General features: G+C 40.2%; 1 protein-coding gene across 1 annotated transcript in view; it reads left to right on the top strand.

Moving 5' to 3' along the window:
* The window catches only part of ZNF365 (zinc finger protein 365), a 28463-nt gene extending 18664 nt beyond the window's left edge, over nucleotides 1–9799 (top strand). The window contains exons 4-5 of the mRNA XM_056107946.1: nucleotides 8601–8638; nucleotides 9383–9799. Of these exons, the coding sequence (XP_055963921.1) occupies nucleotides 8601–8638; nucleotides 9383–9644 (300 nt within the window). The 3' untranslated portion in view covers nucleotides 9645–9799. The remainder of the gene's footprint in view (nucleotides 1–8600; nucleotides 8639–9382) is intronic.
* Nucleotides 9800–18858: the final 9059 nt, after the last annotated feature.

Genomic DNA, 18858 nt, shown 5'->3' with positions numbered 1-18858 from the left:
CACTTCTATGATTTAGATAGGCAGGGTCCTGGCTCTCAGTGAAGTGGGTGAGCATGATAAATAACAAAGGTAGTTTCATATAGCAACAATTACTGTATTTATTTTAAAATAAACTTTAATAAAATTTATTTATATGGGCTGGAGTGATAGCACATGGTAGGGAGTTTGCCTTGCATGCAGCCAGCCCAGCTGAGCCAGGGTTTGATTCCTCCGCCCCTCTCAGAGAGCCTGGCAAGCTACCGAGAGTATCTCGCCCACACGGCAAAGCCTGGCAAGCTACCGGTGACGTATTCGATATGCCAAACACAGTAACAACAAAGTCTCAAAATGGAGACGTTACTGGACCCGCTCGAGAAAATCGATGAACAACGGGAGGACAGTACTACAGTGCTATTAGTGAAACACCATGAGGTACTACAGATGTAGACTTACAAACTTTCGTGCTTGGATTTCAATTATATAATGATCGAGTACCCATTCCTCCACCAGTTCCCATTCTCTACCACCAATGATCCTAGTAGCCCTCCCACCCCCCCACTCCCCATTCCCCCACCCCACCCTGCCTCTGTGGCAAGGCATTCCCTTTTGCTCACTCTTTCCTCACTCTTTCCTTCAGGATCTTGTAGTTTTCAATAGAGGTATTGAGTGGCCATAATGTTCTATCTATGCGTACTTTCAGCACGCATCTCAAATCCCGAGCGAGTCCTCCAAACATCCTTCACTTAGTGTTCCCTTCTCTATCTGAGCTGCCTTTCCCCCAGCATGTGCTGCTGGCTTCCAAGCCCTGGAGCAGACCTCCTAGTATATATCTCAACTATTCTTGGGTGTTTGACTCACATTCTATTACTTTATATTCCCCAGATGAGTGCAGTCTTTCTATGTTTGTCCCTCTCTTTCTGGCTCATTTCACTTAGCATGATACTTTCCATGTAGTACCACTTGTATGTAAATTTCATGACGTCATCTTTTCTAACAGTCGCATTGTATTTCATTGTGTAGATGTACCAAAGTTTCTTTAACCAGACATCTGTTCTCGGGCACTTGGATTTTTTTCCAGTTTTTGGCTATTGTGAACAGTGCAGCAATAAACATAGAAGTGCAGATGTCATTTTGACTGTACTTTTTTGCCTCTCTGCGATATATTCCCATGAGTGGTATTGCTGGGTCAAATGGGAGCTCAATTTCCAATTTTTTGAGAATCATCCATACTGTTTTCCATAAGGGCTGAACCAGTCAGCATTCGCACCAGCAGTGAAGGGGAAGGGTCCCTTTCTTGCCACATCTGCGCCAACACCAGTTGCTTTTGTTCTTTTGGATGTGGGCCAGTCTCTGTGGTGTGAGATGATATCTCATTGTTGTTTTGATCTGCATCTCCCTGATGATTAGTGATGTAGAGCATTTTCTCATGTTCCTTTTTGCCGTTCGGATTTCTTCTTTGAGAAAGTTTCTTTCCATTTTGTCACCCCATTTTTGATGGGGTTGGATGTTTTCTTCTTGTGGAGTTCAACCAGTGCTTTGTATATCCTTGTTATCAACCCCTTATCGGATGGGTATTGGGTAAATATCCTTTCCCATTCTATAGACTGGCTTTGTATTTTGGTCACTGTTTCTTTTGAGGTGCAGAAACTTCTTAGTTTAAGATAGTCTCATTTATCTATCTCTGTTTTCACTTATTTGGCCAGTGGCATGTCATCTCTGAAGATACCGTTAGCTTCAATGTTGTGGAGGGTTTTGCCAATCTTGTCTTCAATGTACCTTATGGATTCTGGTATGATGTTGAGGTCTTAATCCTATTTGATCTTACTTTTGTACATGGTGTTAGGTAGAGATCTGAGCCCATTATTTTTTCATATAGTCGTCCAGTTTTGCCAGCACAAAGCCTCTCGTTAAAGAGGCTTTCTTTGCTCCACTTCACATTTCTTGCTCTCTTATCAAAGATTAGATGATCATTATTTGGGGGGAGATGTCATTATATTCAACTCTGTTCCATTGGTCTGTGGCGCTGCCTTTGTTCTAGTACCATGCTGTTTTAATTATTACTGCTTTGTAGTAGAGTTTTAGGTTGGGAAGGTTGATTCGTTCCATTTTCTTTTTCCCAAGAATTGCTTTAGATATTCGTGGGTGCTTATTGTTCCATATGAATTTCAGGAGTGTTTTCTCCATTTCTTTGAATAATGTCATGGGTATCATTATAGGGATCACACTGAATTTGTACAATGCTTTGGGGAGTATTGCCATTTTGACAATGTTAATTCTCCCAATCCATAAGCAGGAGATATCTTTCCATTTCCTTGTGTCCTCTTTTATTTCCTGAAGTAGCATTTTGTAGTTTTCTTTGTACAGATCTTTTACATCCTTAGTTAAGTTGATTCCTAGGTACTTGATTTTCTGGGGCACAATCGTGAACAGCATTATTTTTTCATGTCACTTTCTTCTCTCTCATTATTTGCATATAGGAAAGCCATGGTAAGCAACAATTACTGTAAAGAAAAAGAGGATATATTTCAAATATCTATGTTATAGGGGCTGGAGTGATAGCAGTGGTAGTGTGCTTGCCTTGCATGCAACTCACCCGGGTCCAATCCCTCACTCCAACATATGACTCCCAGACCCGTTACTCCACTAGGATTGGTTTTTTTCCCTTGACTACAAAAACAAGAGTAAACCTTGAGCAAATATCTATGTTAGCCACAAAAATGTCTTACTTGAAGAGGCAAGCTTGGTATTTTGATCTGAATAACAAAACAGGCCTCTCTGAGAATTCAGGAATGGAAAGTTCTAGACAAAAAGAGAAAAAGAGGAAAAATCAAAGTGCCTTAAGGAAACACATTTCACACAGCTGATGGTGGAAGAGAAATTTAGTCAGATGAAAGGGGAAGGGTCAAGATCATCTGTATCTTCTCAACCACATAAGGTGTTTGGAATGTCCAGAGCACATAAGGAAGCTATTAGAAGGGCAGTGAGCAAGAAGTCACCTGTCTTTTAGCAAACTGTTATTCTGGCTGCTCTGTGGAGAATTGACTAGTGGGTACAAGAATGAAAGTAGAGCTAGAAGCCATTTGTGGTATGGCAGTTAAAAGGGCAGAGATGGTAGCATGGATAGAAAGGCTGGTGAATGAGGATATATTCTAGGAATAGAACTGGCAAGACTAAAAAGAAATAAATTAAAATGAAAAAATAAAGGGAAAAAATAGAATTGACAAGATTAGTTGTCCTTAACGAAGAATTAACAAGTAAGAGAGAAAAGAATCAAGAACAAACGTAAGGAGGCTAGAGCCATAGTACAGTGGGTAGGTCGTTTGCCTTGTACACAGCTGACTGGGGTTCTATCCCCAGCATCCCTTGTGGTCTCCCCAGCACCACCAGGAGTGATTCCTGAGTTTAGAGCCAGGAGTAACCCCTGAGCATTGCTGGGTGTAGCCCAAAAAGAAAAAAAAAGAATAAACGTAAGCCTTGGGTGTGATAATTTGACAATATAGTGCTGCTGTTTACATAGAAGAGGCATTGGAAGAGGACTTGGTGTCCAGTTTACTCAATTCAACCTGTAACATTCTGAAATTCTGTGTTGGATAGACTCTCAGTACAACGTTATTTCTATTTTCCAGCTGAAACTTTCATCAAGGGCTTAATTGAGCCTCATCTTCATACCCACCTCTTTGTAAATTGAAACAAGATAATGTAGTTCTACTAGGAGGAAACAGATAGATAGATGAGTAAATAAAAATACTTTCATCTAAGAATAAGGGGCCAGAAGGAACAGTGACCTCTAGTGTTCATAGGGAGAAGAGCACATGAGCAGTCAAGGTGACTGCCCTCATCTTGCTTGAAATCACTGGAGAAACCCTGACCCAGCCATGAATTCTACTTCACTTTTCATCTACATACTTTTATTTATTATTACATAAAATATCATGTAAATATATTATATATTAAATATACTATACTGTAATATGTAATAAATAAATATAATATAATATCCGGGGCCGAGACCTCCAAGCCTACTCGAATTGGAGTCAAGCATCTTCCACACAGATCCTCCAAATTCCAGTAGGCGGGGGTCACACTCACCACCTGGCCCCCTGGCGCCGTGTAATCCCATCAGCGGCCAAGACTCAGAGACTATAAAATGCAGATCCCGGACGAGAACAGTGCAGTCTTTTGCCCCCGCGCCTGGGTGTCCCTCGCCGGGACCCCTTGGAGGGGAGCGGGTCGAGCTTTCCTCCCTGCCCCGACCGGGGCTCCGGCAGCCGAAGACCTCCAGGACCAGCCACCACCATGCTGAGACCACTCTCCGCACACATGAAGGTACTGGCAGAGGGACAAAGCCACGCGGGTTCCGGGGCTGAGACCTCCAAGCCTACTCGAATTGGAGTCGAGCATCTTCCACCCAGATCCTCCAAATTCCAGTAGGCGGGAGTCACACCCACCACCTGGCCCCCTGGCGCCGTGTAATCCTATCAGCGGCCAAGACTCAGAGACTATAAAATCCAGATCCCAGAACCGCGTGGCCGCGAATGCTGCCGCGCAACATCTTATCAAAACTTTTCTTTATGACATCTTATTGTCTCATTCCTACTTTGGACAAACTTGCAGGCTATCAAATGTAGCCTGCCCACAGGGCAGAGTCTGGCAAACTCCCCGTGGCGTACCAAATATGCCAAATACCAGTAACAATGATGGGTCTCATTCTCCTAAAGAGCCGTGAATATAATCTCAGGGCTAGGATGAAAGAGACGTTACTGGGGCCTGCTCGAGACAATCGACGATTAACAGGATGATGAAATGAAATGAAATATAATATAATATATAATAGCAACACTGGCCTCCGTTGTTCATCAATTTGCTCGAGCGGGCCCAGTAATGTCTCCATTTTGAGACTTGTTGTTACTGTGTTTGGCATATCGAATACATCACGGGGAGCTTTCCAGGCTTTGGCGTGCAGGCAAGATACTCTCGGTAGCTTGCCGGGCTCTCCGAGAGGGGCGGAGGAATTGAACCCGCGTTGGCCAGGTCAGTCTCGGCTGGGCTGGCTGTGCACAAGGCAAACGCCCTACCACTGTGCTATTGCTCCAGCCCATATGATAATATATATAATATTTTAATATAATTATATTTTAATATATATAATATAATATATATATTTTGAGCCATGTACCCAGACCTGGAAAAGTATTTATTATAAATATACTTTATATGGGCTGGAGCAATAGCACAGCGGTAGGGCGTTTGCCTTGCACGCAGCCAACATGGCCGACCCGAGTTCGATTCCTCCACCCCTCTCGGAGAGCCCGGCAAGCTACCGAGAGTATCTCGCCCGCACGGCAGAGCCTGGCAAGCTCCCCGTGACGTATTCGATATGCCAGACACAGTAACAACAAAGTCTCCAATGGAGACGTTACTGGGCCCGCTCGAGCAAATCGATGAACAATGGGAGGGCCTTTACCTTTTTATACTTAATATATATATATATATATTCATATGTATATGTACCCAGACCTTTCACAGCCAAGCAAGCACTGAAGCTTTTTGAGCCATGTACCCAGATCTTCTGCTCCACGGGAGGTTTCTGTCCTCCCTGAGCTCCCCTTAGGATACCTGAGTTACCGTTTGACAGATGAACAGCCCCAGTCAAACTCCCCATCTGGCACTGTCCCCAGAGCGGGTCATGCCCAACCGGACTGGAGTGATAGCACAGAGTAGGGTGTTTGCCTTGCATGCAGCCAGCCTGGGGTTGATTCCTCTGCCCCTCTCAGAGAGCCTGGCAAGCTACGGAGAGAATCATGCCCGCAAGGAGAGCCTGGCAAGCTACCATGGCATATTCAATATGCCAAAAACAGTAACAAGTCTCACAATGGAGACATTACGGGTGCCCGCTGGAGCAAATTGATGAACAATGGGAGAAAAGTACTACAGTGCTACAGTACCCAGACCTTGAAAAGTATATATTATGTATACTTTATATATGTACTCATAAAATATACATAATATATACTTTTTTAAGTCTGGGTACATGGCTCAAAAAGGTAGAGTGCTTGCTTGGCTGTGGAGGGCCTGGATTCGATCTCTGGCACCTCATAATACACCCCAAGTACCTCTAGGAGTAGCGCAAACTAAACAAGCAAACCGTAGTTTTGGCAGGGAGGCAGTACAAAGACTTTCTCTGGATGTGTGTTTATTTATTTTTGGAACCCAGTCCTAACACTTGTAAATCACTGAGGCTTGAACCAGCTACTGGAGTTTTCATATCTGTGAAAAGATGAATTGTAAAACTCTCCTCACGTGAATGTTTTGAGAGTTAGTTGAGGTGGTTGTGCGGGTATTTTATCTAGTGGGTTACATATAGATATACAATTGGTGCTAGCTATAGGAAGGCCTATAGGTGCAGCTTAACCTACCTTCGTGCATTTCCCTTTCCATAAGACTTAGTAACTTAGTATTTCCTAGGCCCCAGAACATTCCGTTCACCAGTTTGTGACCTCTTTGAATATTGGCTAACATGGCTGGCCTTTTCCCCAGGGAGGTAGCTTAAAATATAAATAATCTATATTGCATATACAGATCCATATATACACAAGTACATAATATATGTAAATACATGCACCTATCTATATCTTTATACTTAATTACATAAAATTCTAAAGGGTAATATATATACACTTAAGCAGCTAATGACCAGCTTATATATCTTCATGCTTATATACACATATATGGGAAACACTGCATTGTCCTCCTGTTGTTCATCGATTTGCTCAAGTGGGCACCAGCAACGTCTCCATTGTGAGACTTGTTATTACTGTTTTTGGCATATTGAATACGCCACGGGGAGCTTGCCATGTTCTGCAGTGCGGGCGGGATACTCTCGGTAGCTTGCCGGCTCTCCAAGAGGGACAGAGGAATCGAACCTGGGTTGGCCGCCTGCAAGGCAAACACCTTACCCACTGTGCTGTGGTAAAGTAAAAAAATACAAGAAGAGGGGGGAGGTTAAAGGAAAAGAATCCCTGTACATTTTCCACAGTTACCTTCTACACTGAAAGTTGTTCAAGAAACCCTAGCTGAGAAATCTTATAATATGGCAAGGCAGAGTCAAGAGAGTGGAATTGCTGATGATTCAAGGTTCCCAATAGCTGCCAGTGTGGTTTTGCTCAAACATTCAGTCCCATCTGCTCTATATATTGTATAATTCACAGTGCTCAAGCTAGGAAGGTGACTGTTTTTGTTCAAGTTTACTAATGTCATGCCAAACCCAGCCAAACAGGGTGGTTGACAACTTCTAAATAGTGATAAATAGCGGAAGACAAGTATTTCATCTTACCTTCTTTTTGGTGGGGGGGGGGGGGGTGGGGGTCACACCTGGCAATGCACAAGGGTTACTCCTGTCTTAGCACTTAGGAATTACAACTGGCGGTGCTTGGGGGACCATACGGGATTCTGGGAATCGAACCTGGGTTGGCCACATGCAAGGCAAATGCCCTTCCTACTGTACTATTGCTCCAGCCACACACCTTATCTTCTTTAAATGTTTGTTCTCCCCTCAGGCACCATGGTTTGCAGTATTGTTAATGATAAAGTTTAGGGCATCCAGTGTTCCAATGCCAGACCTAACTGGAGAATGTCTGTTCCTCCACCAATGCCTCAAATTCCCCTCCCACTCCCTTGACACACTCAGTTCTGTAGGCAGACTGTGGCATTTGTAACTACTCCATTGCTGTTTCTTTACTATGTTTTATCTTCCCTTCTTGAGAGATGTGACCCAGAAAAGTCTGCTAAAGAAAGCTTTTTATGATTGCTTCTGAGTGTACCAGCCACACACAGAAGAATCAGAAACTTGAGTCTATTTTGCTGAATTTGTCTTTTTGGACTACTACTTACCAGGGCATGTGTCTGAGCCCCAACGCCAGGATGGATGGACCTCACTCCATATTTCAGTTGTCATTGTTTGCAATAGTCAGTCTTCTTACTGATGTGACATCACTTCTTTGAATGAATGCCACATGAGAGAAGGTGGGGAATACATTGGCTTTCCCATAAGAGATGGTGACCTCTGGATTACAAAAAGATCACGCTCAGTACATTCTGCAAATGAGATTCTGAGTCACAAATGTACACGCATATATTTTATTGGGAGTGGTAGATAAGTCAATGACAGAAAGTCCTAAGGATAGTACTAGATTTGGTCTTCCTATGCTCTCATTTTAGAAATTGTGTTTTGTAGGAAATAAATATTTATGACAATGTTTCTATTAGTTGGGACCAGCCACCACTTTCATTAGTTAGTTGTAATGCAGATTGAATCAGTCAAGGATTAATAGTACATCATTTTTTGGCATTTAAAGGCATGTTTCTTCAACAGATACTATTTGGGAGGACTTCTTGAATTTTTTTTAATTCTTGAGATATGTTGGTTTCTTGTAAATTATAGCACAAGGAAACACAGACGTTTCCCCAATAAGCAAAGGTTCTTGCTTGCTGCTGTCCATGGCAATACTGGATGAGTCACTGATTCCTTTGTGTAAATGCTGTTTCTTAAAAATAGAAGCAAGAAAGATTTTTCAAAATCAAATTCAAATTTAATTGATGTAATTCTTTTTATTTTCCTTCAGCTTACAGATATCTCTTCAAATAGGAAACCCAAATGCTTGTATGTATTTCTCTTTACAATTGCACTATTTTTGATTTGCATGTTTCCTTATTGCAGTTTATATAAAATCTGTAATAATAATAGGTTTCAGTGTCTCCAAATGAAAATTTATCTGATTGTATACTTTATTTTATAAAATATTTTTGTGTGTGACTTTCAGTTATACCAATAGTCTATTAATATATGGCCTTATGATAGTATTATAGGAATACTTTTGTAGTACTAAATAACTTCCTATCATTGAAGCATAGCATTGTCATACACTATACTATATAAATATAATTGTGTAATACAATTAATATATCCATATATTTGTATTCTGTCATCTTGCGTACTAGTCATCTTAAATTTCATAATAGCTACAGTATTATGTATAGGATTATAGTATAGCTGTACTTGTCTGAGTACATAGTAGTCTCTTAAAGAATCAGAGGAATGAGCACTGATCCCATCTTCTCTGTAGACCAACTGTGTTATCATGAGTATCCACTTCAATTTTCTATACTTCAATTTTACCACTGGGGTTAAAAATATTTCCTGGCAAGTTCAATACCATGAGATCATTTCACAAAGGTCAAAATAAATTTAGGAAGAAAAATATATATACATATGTGATTTGTTTTATGAGTAACATTCTCAGTACTCTCTCAGAGGTGATTGTATCAGGGATAGTTTTTGTCTTTTTAGGGTTTTTGAAGAATTATTTTTCTGCTCATCTCCCTCCTTCCATTTGACCCTCTGTAGAAGCCGAGGACATCCCCATTCTGGATGTAATCACCTGGATCTCAAGACCCATTTTCATCTGAAAGGAAGGAGCTACCTGAAGAAAGCCAAGGACGACAGAGCCAGCATGCAGCCTGCAAAGGCCATTCACGAGCAGCCTGAGTCCCCAAGAGAACTCTGCAGACCACCAAAGAAAGGGGAGCCTTTGGGGTTCAGCCGGAAAGGCAATATCAGACCCAAAATGGCCAAAAAGAAGCCAGCCGCAATTGTGCACATCATTTGAAAGGGCGGGTGGGTCTGGGCAGCTATCACTGAGCTTTGGGAAATGTTTTAGAGTCTGAGCGTAGTGTCCTTTTGGACACATCATTGTAAGAAAGCAAAGGGCATTGCATATTTATTTTGCATCTACACAAACACCTAGATTAACCAGATTTTAACAGACGTATTACAGGCCCACTTGCAACTAAGAGGCAAATTACAAAATAAAGTGGGGACAAAAATAAAAGCAGTCTTATGTCCGTTTTTTAGTAAAATGAAGCTCCTGTTCCTGAAGTAGCCCTGTATCCCATAATTTCCATGTATGAGATTCTATACAATGGTCCTTAAACCTCAGTCCAAAGGTCAACCAAGATTTCAGGTCGTAGAAAGAAATTTTTCTGTGCCCACTGCTGTCTGAATTGAGAATTAAAATCCTAAATAAAGGTAATTTTGTTTGCTTTAGCATTCCCCTCAATTACTTAAAGTGCCCACAAATAAGGGTTCCTTTTGTGTCAGGTATTCTGGTTAATCAAGATTGTAGTGTTTGGATTACGTCAGGGACTCATCCAGTCAGACTCCAGTTCTCCTTTCAGTGGGCTCTTTTCCAGCTTGTGTGATTCCAGTATTTTGTTTTCCGGGATGCCTGTTTATTCTGATTTTGGTGCACCTCAGCTCTCTTCTTTGGATGAACAATCTGCCTTTTGAGACTGCTCCATTTTACCAGCTCTTTCTCTTGCTGTGGATGGAACGCTAACTCACCATCAGCCCCAGTGTTAGTTCGGGAGCACGTGGCTGAATGCCAGTGGAGTGAGTGCACCTTCTGAGCCATCTTAAGGACATGTGAATGTTTGAAGCTGAGTTCTCTCACAGCCTGCTTCCCTGGTGGTGTTGTCAGCAGCCTCTCTGTCCCTTGCAGCGTGACTTTCTCCTTACTGACCCAGCTGTCCCACTCACTGCCTTTCCTGTGGCTCTTTTATGAGTCCAGGACGCATTCTTACCTTTCAAACGAGTTGCTGAGGAGTTCATTGGCCACTGCTTTCTAAAGTGGTTTCTGAAATGAACAGCACATGTGGGATCCAGAATCTGAGCCTGTCCTTTGCTTCCCTCCCCAAACTGACCTTTGTTTTCCACAAAAACCATATGTTAAGAATCTTCTGCTTTATGGTTTTCTTCATGAATGAATTTCTGTGCTACTCTTTGTTGTTGCTTTTTAAATTTAGCAATTTTAGCAGATTCATAGTTTTCACGTGCTGACACCCTTCTGGAAACAAGAATAATGAAGTCCACAAATATATACATATATACATATAGAACATATAAAATATATGTCAAGTATATTAATAATTTATTTTTAAATACTCCAAACTGTGTATGTTTGTGGTGGGTGGGTTTAATTCTGTGTGTTAGTTCATGTAAATTGAAATCTCCTGTTTTAAAAATTAAAACTGTAACCTAATTAAAATTAGTAGAATTATAATTGTTACTGCAATAAGCATCAACTTAGTAGTTAATTAAAAATAGGCAATAAAGCAATTACTTAAAATGCCAGTACACTTAAAAATTCACTTATCGTTATACAAACATGTTGAACCTATTACAGTGGCCATGTTGATTTTCGAATATTCACTCTTGACTTTTGGCTCATGGGTGGGTCATACATGGCGGTGTTTAGGTAACTATCAAATGAAAAACATTGCTGTGAATATCATCACTGTTTAGGCTAACGTTGTAAAATTGTAATGATTATAATTTGTGGAATTAACCTCCTCCAAAGTTATTTATTGTTGATATTTAAACCTGATTGCACTTTAGCTTTTTAAATACTAAAAAATTGACTGTATTGCATGCTTTTGTCTTGTAATGTGTGTGTGCAGAGATGAAAACTTGCTTTGAAAACTGGTATAGCCAGGGTTTATTTTTATGTATTTAATGTAACCTACATATTCAATTTTTATTTAATAAGCCTAGAGAGCTTAAGTGTTTTCGCTGACAGTGGTACCCAGTGATCTTCAGAAAGCGGCATAAAGTCATCACTCTTACCTACATTACACAAGGCAAATTATTTTTAAGATTTATTGTACTAAAAACAATGCATTAAGTTTCTACTAAATTCATACCTTCACACAAGGAAGTATATTTTGTATATTGTACTTCCTTAGAGATACAAGTTTGCTGTTGAAACATGGGAGCTGGCTCACTCCATGGAAAACTCCATTTACTTGCCAGGGCCTAAGCCGTGTGCCACGTTCCACCGGTTTTTTGCTTTGTTTTGTTTTGGGGGGTCATGCCCAGCAAATCTTAGGGCTTACTCCTGGCTCTGCACTCAGGGATCACTCCTGGCAGGCTCGGGGGACCATATGGGATGCTGGGAATCAAACCCGGGTAGGCTCTACCCACTATACTAAGCTCTGGCCCCTTGGGTCTTATTTTTTAATATTTTCTTTGTCCGTGAGGACAGTCAATCTTAGAAATTTTAGTTTTGTTTTGTTTTCAACAAATCACTAAAGTTTCTCAGAAAACATGTTCAGGGTTAAACTGAAGAATGGATCTAATTTTATTTTTTTGTTTTGTAAGAAAAAACTGTTCTTTCTTTTTTCCTCCAAATAGGTTACAGATTCTTAACTGTGAAGTTCAGATTGTTTAGACACTGGCTTCCAGTATTATGCAGGGTCAGTTAATGTATAGAAGTTGGAATATTGTTCCCAGAATTTTAAAAGATTTTTAGATTATAAAATATTATAACAATAAAACTATATTTCTGACTAATGTGTTGGTATGTTTGTCTCATTTAAATGTTATTGGGAGCAAAGTATGTTGGTCCATTAATAGTGAACCGAACAGCCCTCCAGGAATAACTATTAATTGTACATATAATCACTATGATCTCATACTTGTAAGCTTTCTTGAGAGCTTTGTTTTTGTTTATCATAATGTCGATGTCTGAAAGTTCTTTTTATATATTTTCACACTAAACATCTTCATTAAAAGCCCATTGGCACTTACTATCTATCTTCCTCCAAAACTAACTATGAGTAATTTTCCTGCAGCATATCGGTGGGGCATTTGCCTTGCATGTGGCTGACCTGGCTGACCCAGGTTCAATTCCTCCACCCCTCTCAGAGAGCCCAGCAAGCTACCGAGAGTATCTTGCCCACACAGCAAAGCCTGGCAAGCTACCCATGACGTATTTGATATACCAAACACAGTAACAACAAGTCTCACGATGGAGACTTTACTGGGCCCGCTTGAGCAACTCAATGAATAATGGGAGGACAGTGCTATAGAGTGCTATAGAGCTACAATTGACGCTGAACTAAATCCATGAACAAATTTCAAACTGTGCATTATAATCTCATCTACATATGCAAACCCAGAAGTTGATCAGGACAGATATCAGGTACTGAACATACTACAGACTTATATTATGGGTAGAATTGCTTAGTCATCAACTCTAAAGAACCTGGGAGCAGGAAAATTTAGAAGACGTCATTTGCTCAGGATGTATTAGAGCTTTTAGAAAGATTGACTTCAGTCTGTTCTTATGTTTACACATGCACATTAAAGCTAATGGGTTTCCCAGGTCCTACTGTTCTTGAGAAATAACTAGCATTATCATTATCTCAGGGAATCCAGAAAATATAAATCAGCCTTGGTATCTCAATTCTGCTCATTCTGATCCTTGAAATATAAGAATGCCAGAGATAGTGTATGTCCAGAATCCCAAATTATTTCAAGTATTTAATTGATGAGGCAATTTTAGGTGCAGTTATTTTATGAGGTGTTAACATGGTGGCATATTCTTCCTCTTTTTTCTTTTGGTCCTTGTCCTTTATCAATAACATTTATGCATCTGAAATTTTCATTTAAGAAAAGGATCATTAACCTGCAGTCCTACATTGTGTTTACTCTGCATTTGCAACCATTATTACAGGACAGAAATGAGGTTTTCCATTAGAAAAACCTCATGCAGAACAGACACAACTCTCCTGCCAACACTAATTGAGACACTGGTAAATGCTATCTCTGTGGAGGCAGATGCTGGGATGGTGCATGAGGACTCATACACATGTCCTGTGATAAGAGATATGATTGCTGTCTTCAAATATCTGGTGTTGTCCCATGCGAGAATATTTATTTTGTATGACTGCCATTACTAATAAGATGTAGGTACCAAGTTATTGAGCAAAAATGTCTAAGTGCAACACAGTGTAGCTCACCTTGTTATTACATGAGCACCTGCACACATTTGTGATGCAGATTCTTCACTACTCCTCCCTTTGTGGTAGGTGGAATTCTCAACTGGTAAGGAGATGGCACTTTTGAATACCCAAAACTCTAAAATTCTATTATATGTACCAATATGAAATTATTGTAAATGTTGATCACTTAAAAGTGTTGACCTGAGGGATTTATTTTGGAAATTTTATTTCACTAACTTGGACTTTGTAAAATTGTTTATAAGATGTATCTTACTGGAATACTTTTGAGGCAGATAGCAATGAGGAGATATCTTCTCTTAGCATGTGCAGAAGCACATTTGGAGAATAAGTCAGGCACCATTGAATCAAACCCAGGTCAGCTGCATGCAAGGCCTATGCCTGACCTGTTGTACCATTTTATTTTTATTTCTTTTTACTTTCCATTTTGTGTGTGTGTGTTGCATTGTCACTGTTACTGTCCTCCTATTGTTCATCGATTTGCTCGAGCGGGCCCAGTAACGTCTCCATTGGAGACCTTGTTGTTACTGTGTTTGGCATATCGAATACGTCACGGGGAGCTTGCCAGGCTCTGCTGTGCGGGCGAGATACTCTCGGTAGCTTGCCGGGCTCTCCGAGAGGGGCGGAGGAATCGAACTCGGGTTGGCCATGTTGGCTGCGTGCAAGGCAAACGCCCTACCACTGTGCTATCGCTTGCATTGTGGTGGCAGGAATCAAACCAAGGAATCCACACGTACAAGGAAGACTCTGCGTTTGTGCAATATCCCTCACTTGTATCTTATTTTCCATAACTTTCCTCTATATTTTCCATAACTTTGTGAAATTTTTTTGTTAATAGAAAAGGGTAACTGTGCTTACTGAAGATTCACAAACTGATATGCTGTCACTTAATAGAATGGAATCTAGGTTTAGTTCTCATTTTGTACTTCCAATAAGTTTTACAATGATTTTCAATTCAAGATATGTAGTTGTTATCGTGCACTATCTTAAATACACCACGTTTACTCATCACTGTACAGACCATTGTTAACGTAAAGATGTTTATAACATGAAGTTGGAAATAATATGCCATTTGTAACCAGACTATCAAAACAAAACAATCAAATGGAACTAGCAACCAGTTATTTTCTCTTTTACAGAAAATTGCCTTCCAGTCGATTGGTTAGGAGAAAATGCTGGTGGCAAAGAACTCACAGAAAATCTACCTAGAACCTCACTGACAAATCAGAAAATGTCATGGTACAGTCTCTCTGCCCTGCTTTAGAAGATCTGTTATTTAGACTCTACTCAATCTTTTTTTCAGGAAGAATTAGATGGAAGAATAGTACTCAATTCCACCTAGTGATGGGAGATACTGGAATTCGAAGCTTCATCAAGCTTTAAATTTCATGCAATGAGGGTGTTCACACACAAGAGAGCATTTAACTTGGCAGAGATAAACTGTGATGTTTGTGTTCACTCGTATTAACGCTGGTGTTTCCAGTGGACTAGGTTAGTGCTACAACCTCAGCATTGGTCCAGGCGAAGGAGACCCCCTCCCTTGCTTCTCTATGCATATCAAAGATAACGGGATCCAAAAATATAATTTTATAAACACTTTTTGATGAATGAGGTAGACTCAGTTTCTTTTTCGTGCCACTAAGAACCCTGAGGACAATAGTTCACCTGTTTTAAGTAGCATGAGAAGGGAAACTACTTCGTCGTAAACAGTTTAGAGTGGATTCCAACTAGGCTGTCATAAAGTGGCTATTTGCATTGCAGCACAAAGGAGTTTTGTGTACTCTTATGTGTACACTAATATGAATACTCGTTCTTTGTGAATACTTGGCCCATATCCTTTTTAAGCTTCAGCCTCTATTAAGCTCATAAGATATAATATTTTATTTCTAAAATTTCCATTGCTATTTTTAGATGTTATATCTCACCATTTACCTTATTATTTAGGGGAAATTTACCAAAGTGAATGCTTAGTTTAATTAGATAGCATTTAAGATATCATCAGAAGGTCTCAAAAAACCTAGAATTAGCCGTATATCGAATCATTCATTTGTCCATCCGCATTACATACATGCATGCATAGCACATCCATTATCCACTGATGCATATTCATTGGAAGGACTGTATGAGCCAGTCACTGAAGTCAGTACAAAGGGTATAGGATACTTAATGACCAGATACTTTTAGGGTAACTGGTCAAGTTTTCTGAATGATGAAGGCAAGTCTCTACTAGTGTTAGCCTCTCTGGAATGTTACTGACATTATTGTGATTGCCTAAGGCTTTGCAGTTTTCCAGAACCACAGTCTCTTAAGAGGAATCCCCGAATCAGTCGTTCTATTTCATGACAGTATTTTCTGCATGACATTGATTAGTATCTGAAATGACCTTATTTATTGAACTGTTAAGAGCTGGAGAAATGAATTACCAGATGAAATAGGTTTCTTTTCTGCAGAGATTCAGAATCATTCTAATGAAATTGTGCATTGTAGATTTCCCAGAGGAGGGAAAAGTATAAACGCTTATTTGATCAAGAAACTTTTCTTTGAAGGAATAGACAGTAACTTCATTTTTTGCAACCACGGTAGTGACTGTTTCAGAATAAGTTTTGGTAAAAATTTCAAAACTGAAATCACTGGGAGGCCCCAACCCCCACCTTTTATCATTGTTGTTGTTGGGGGTTGTGAGGTTGACAGGTACTTGGAGGCAGTGCTGCTGGGGTTGCACTTGTGTGCTAGGAATCATAATAACAGAATGAAGATTTGTGGTCAGTGTGTAGGGCTGCTCCAGGAATCAAAATCACGGTCTCTAGAGAACAGGACTAGGACGTTTGCGTCACGGTTGGAAACCTGCCTCATGAGGTGGACGAGAAGGCAGCTTTGATAAAGAAGGGATCACTAAGTCAATGATGGTTGCAGGGATTGCTCGGGATGGGAGATGAGTGCTGACAGTAGAAAAAGGACCAAACATGAGGCCTCTCAGTATCTGTTTACAAATCATAAAACCCATAAGTAGAGAGAGAGAGTAAGAGGGAAATTGTCTGCCATAGAGGCAGGGGGAGGGGTGGAATGAGTGTGTGTGTGTGGAGAGCGGGATACTGGGGACATTGGTGCTGGAAAATGTGCACTGATGGAGGCCTGGGTGTTCTATCCTTGTATGACTGACACTCAAACATGAAAGCTTTGTAACTGTATCTTACAGTGTTTCATTTAAAAAAAAACTCATGGCCTCACACTTGCTCCAGCACTATCCACAACCTTGTGCCTTCCTCACTCTTCTTAGAAAAGTTTAAGGCTTCATATTTAAAGACAATTCAAATATAGTCTGTAGGCCAGCAGTATCTAGCATCAACTGGGAGTTATCCTACCTTCTATGTCTGGCCTCTATTAAACTCATAAGATATAATATTTTATTTCTAAAATTTTCATTTGATATTTTTAGATGTTATAACCCACGACCCTGAGATTAAGAGTCTCGTGCTCTACTGACTGAGCTAGTTGGGCTGGAGCGATAGCACAGTGGGTAGGGCATTTGCCTTGCCCGAAGCCGACCCAGGTTCGATTCCTTCATCCCTCTCGGAGAGCCCAGCAAGCTACCGAGAGTATCCTGCATGCACAGCAGAGCCTGGCAAGCTCCCCATGGCTTATTTGATATGCCAAAAACAGTAACAGCAAGTCTCACAATGGAGACATTACTGGTGCCCGCTCAAGCAAATCGATGAACAATGGGAGGACAGTGCTACAGTGCAGATATTATAAACATCTTCGATATTGCCTGTTTGAAACTGATCTCTTTGGAGCCAGGGAGCTAGTTCAAAGAGGTTTTACATGTGTGAGGCTCTGAGTTCAGTCCTTGGCGCTGCATTACCATGTGAGCACTGTAAGGTGAGAACCTGAACAGCACTATATTGTTCAGAGCCTGAGCAATGAATCATCAGGCTCAAACACTCCTTGGGAGAATCCTATACAAACAAAACAAATCTTAACTTGCATTTCTGTATTGTCTTTGACATAAGATTATAATTATCTTGAAGTAATTGATTCATAATTACATTGAAGCCCTTATTTTCTAACTCCAAGATCCATGGCCCCCACATTTTCATTTCTATTAAATTCTTTTCCTTAGAGTTTTCAGTGATAAGGTCCTCTTCATAGCATGTCCAGAAATTTTTTATTTTTGAATCTGGTTTATTGTATATAAAAATTATATTGTCTTCAAATAAATTTTTCTCTCTTCATAGGAGAGTTGTCTTTTGCTAGCCAGATAACATTGGGACTGACCGTCAAAAGATAATCAGAACTGAGCTCAGGCTGACTTTTGTTTTTGATCAGCTTCAATTTACTCCTAATTTCATTATGTTACTAAGGTCTTTTAGGGTTTTTAATTAAATGTGCAGGTGTTTACTAGGTTTTCTCCTCCTGGCAGGATCTAATATTTGTTTCTCCATAATTATAAAACAGAGAGAACTGTTTTCTGATTTTCAGGATGCATTGGCTTAGTTTGAAGTACATTATTAGTTTCTCCTGTATTACAAGTCTATACAAATGCTTGTTTGTATATGAAAGGTTTTCTACTCAGTTATTCAATCACCTGCCCTTACAATGCTAGAAGTTGGCCATCGTCTTGAGAATTTATATATACATGAGGTGCCTAGAAGCCTTTAATTGCATTGATACACACTATAAATCCATTAAAATAACTCAGCACTTTTCTTTTTCAGAGCAGCTTAGGAAACTGTCGAAATACTAATCTCTTAGAATCTCCATAGGCTACAAAGGGGAAAGTTTTGCAGATTTGCCACAATTCCCAAATTCTCTGTAAAAACCTATCCATATTTCTCTTTCTGAGGATCAAATTCAGTGAGCCACATCACTATACCATTAAGTCAGACAATTAAGTCTGGTGTCTTCAAGAGAGAGGTGAGCCTTACTTCATCCACTGTTTATAATTGTAGCACTGGTCAGCTTCAGAATATTCTACATATATCTGGATTTTTGTTTCTACTTTTGGGCTACACCCACTGTGCT

Source organism: Sorex fumeus, unplaced genomic scaffold (genome assembly GCF_029834395.1).
Source record: "Sorex fumeus unplaced genomic scaffold, SorFum_2.1 ptg000183l, whole genome shotgun sequence".
Classification (NCBI taxonomy): Eukaryota; Metazoa; Chordata; class Mammalia; order Eulipotyphla; family Soricidae; genus Sorex; species Sorex fumeus.
This window is presented reverse-complemented; position numbering and strand designations above follow the sequence as displayed.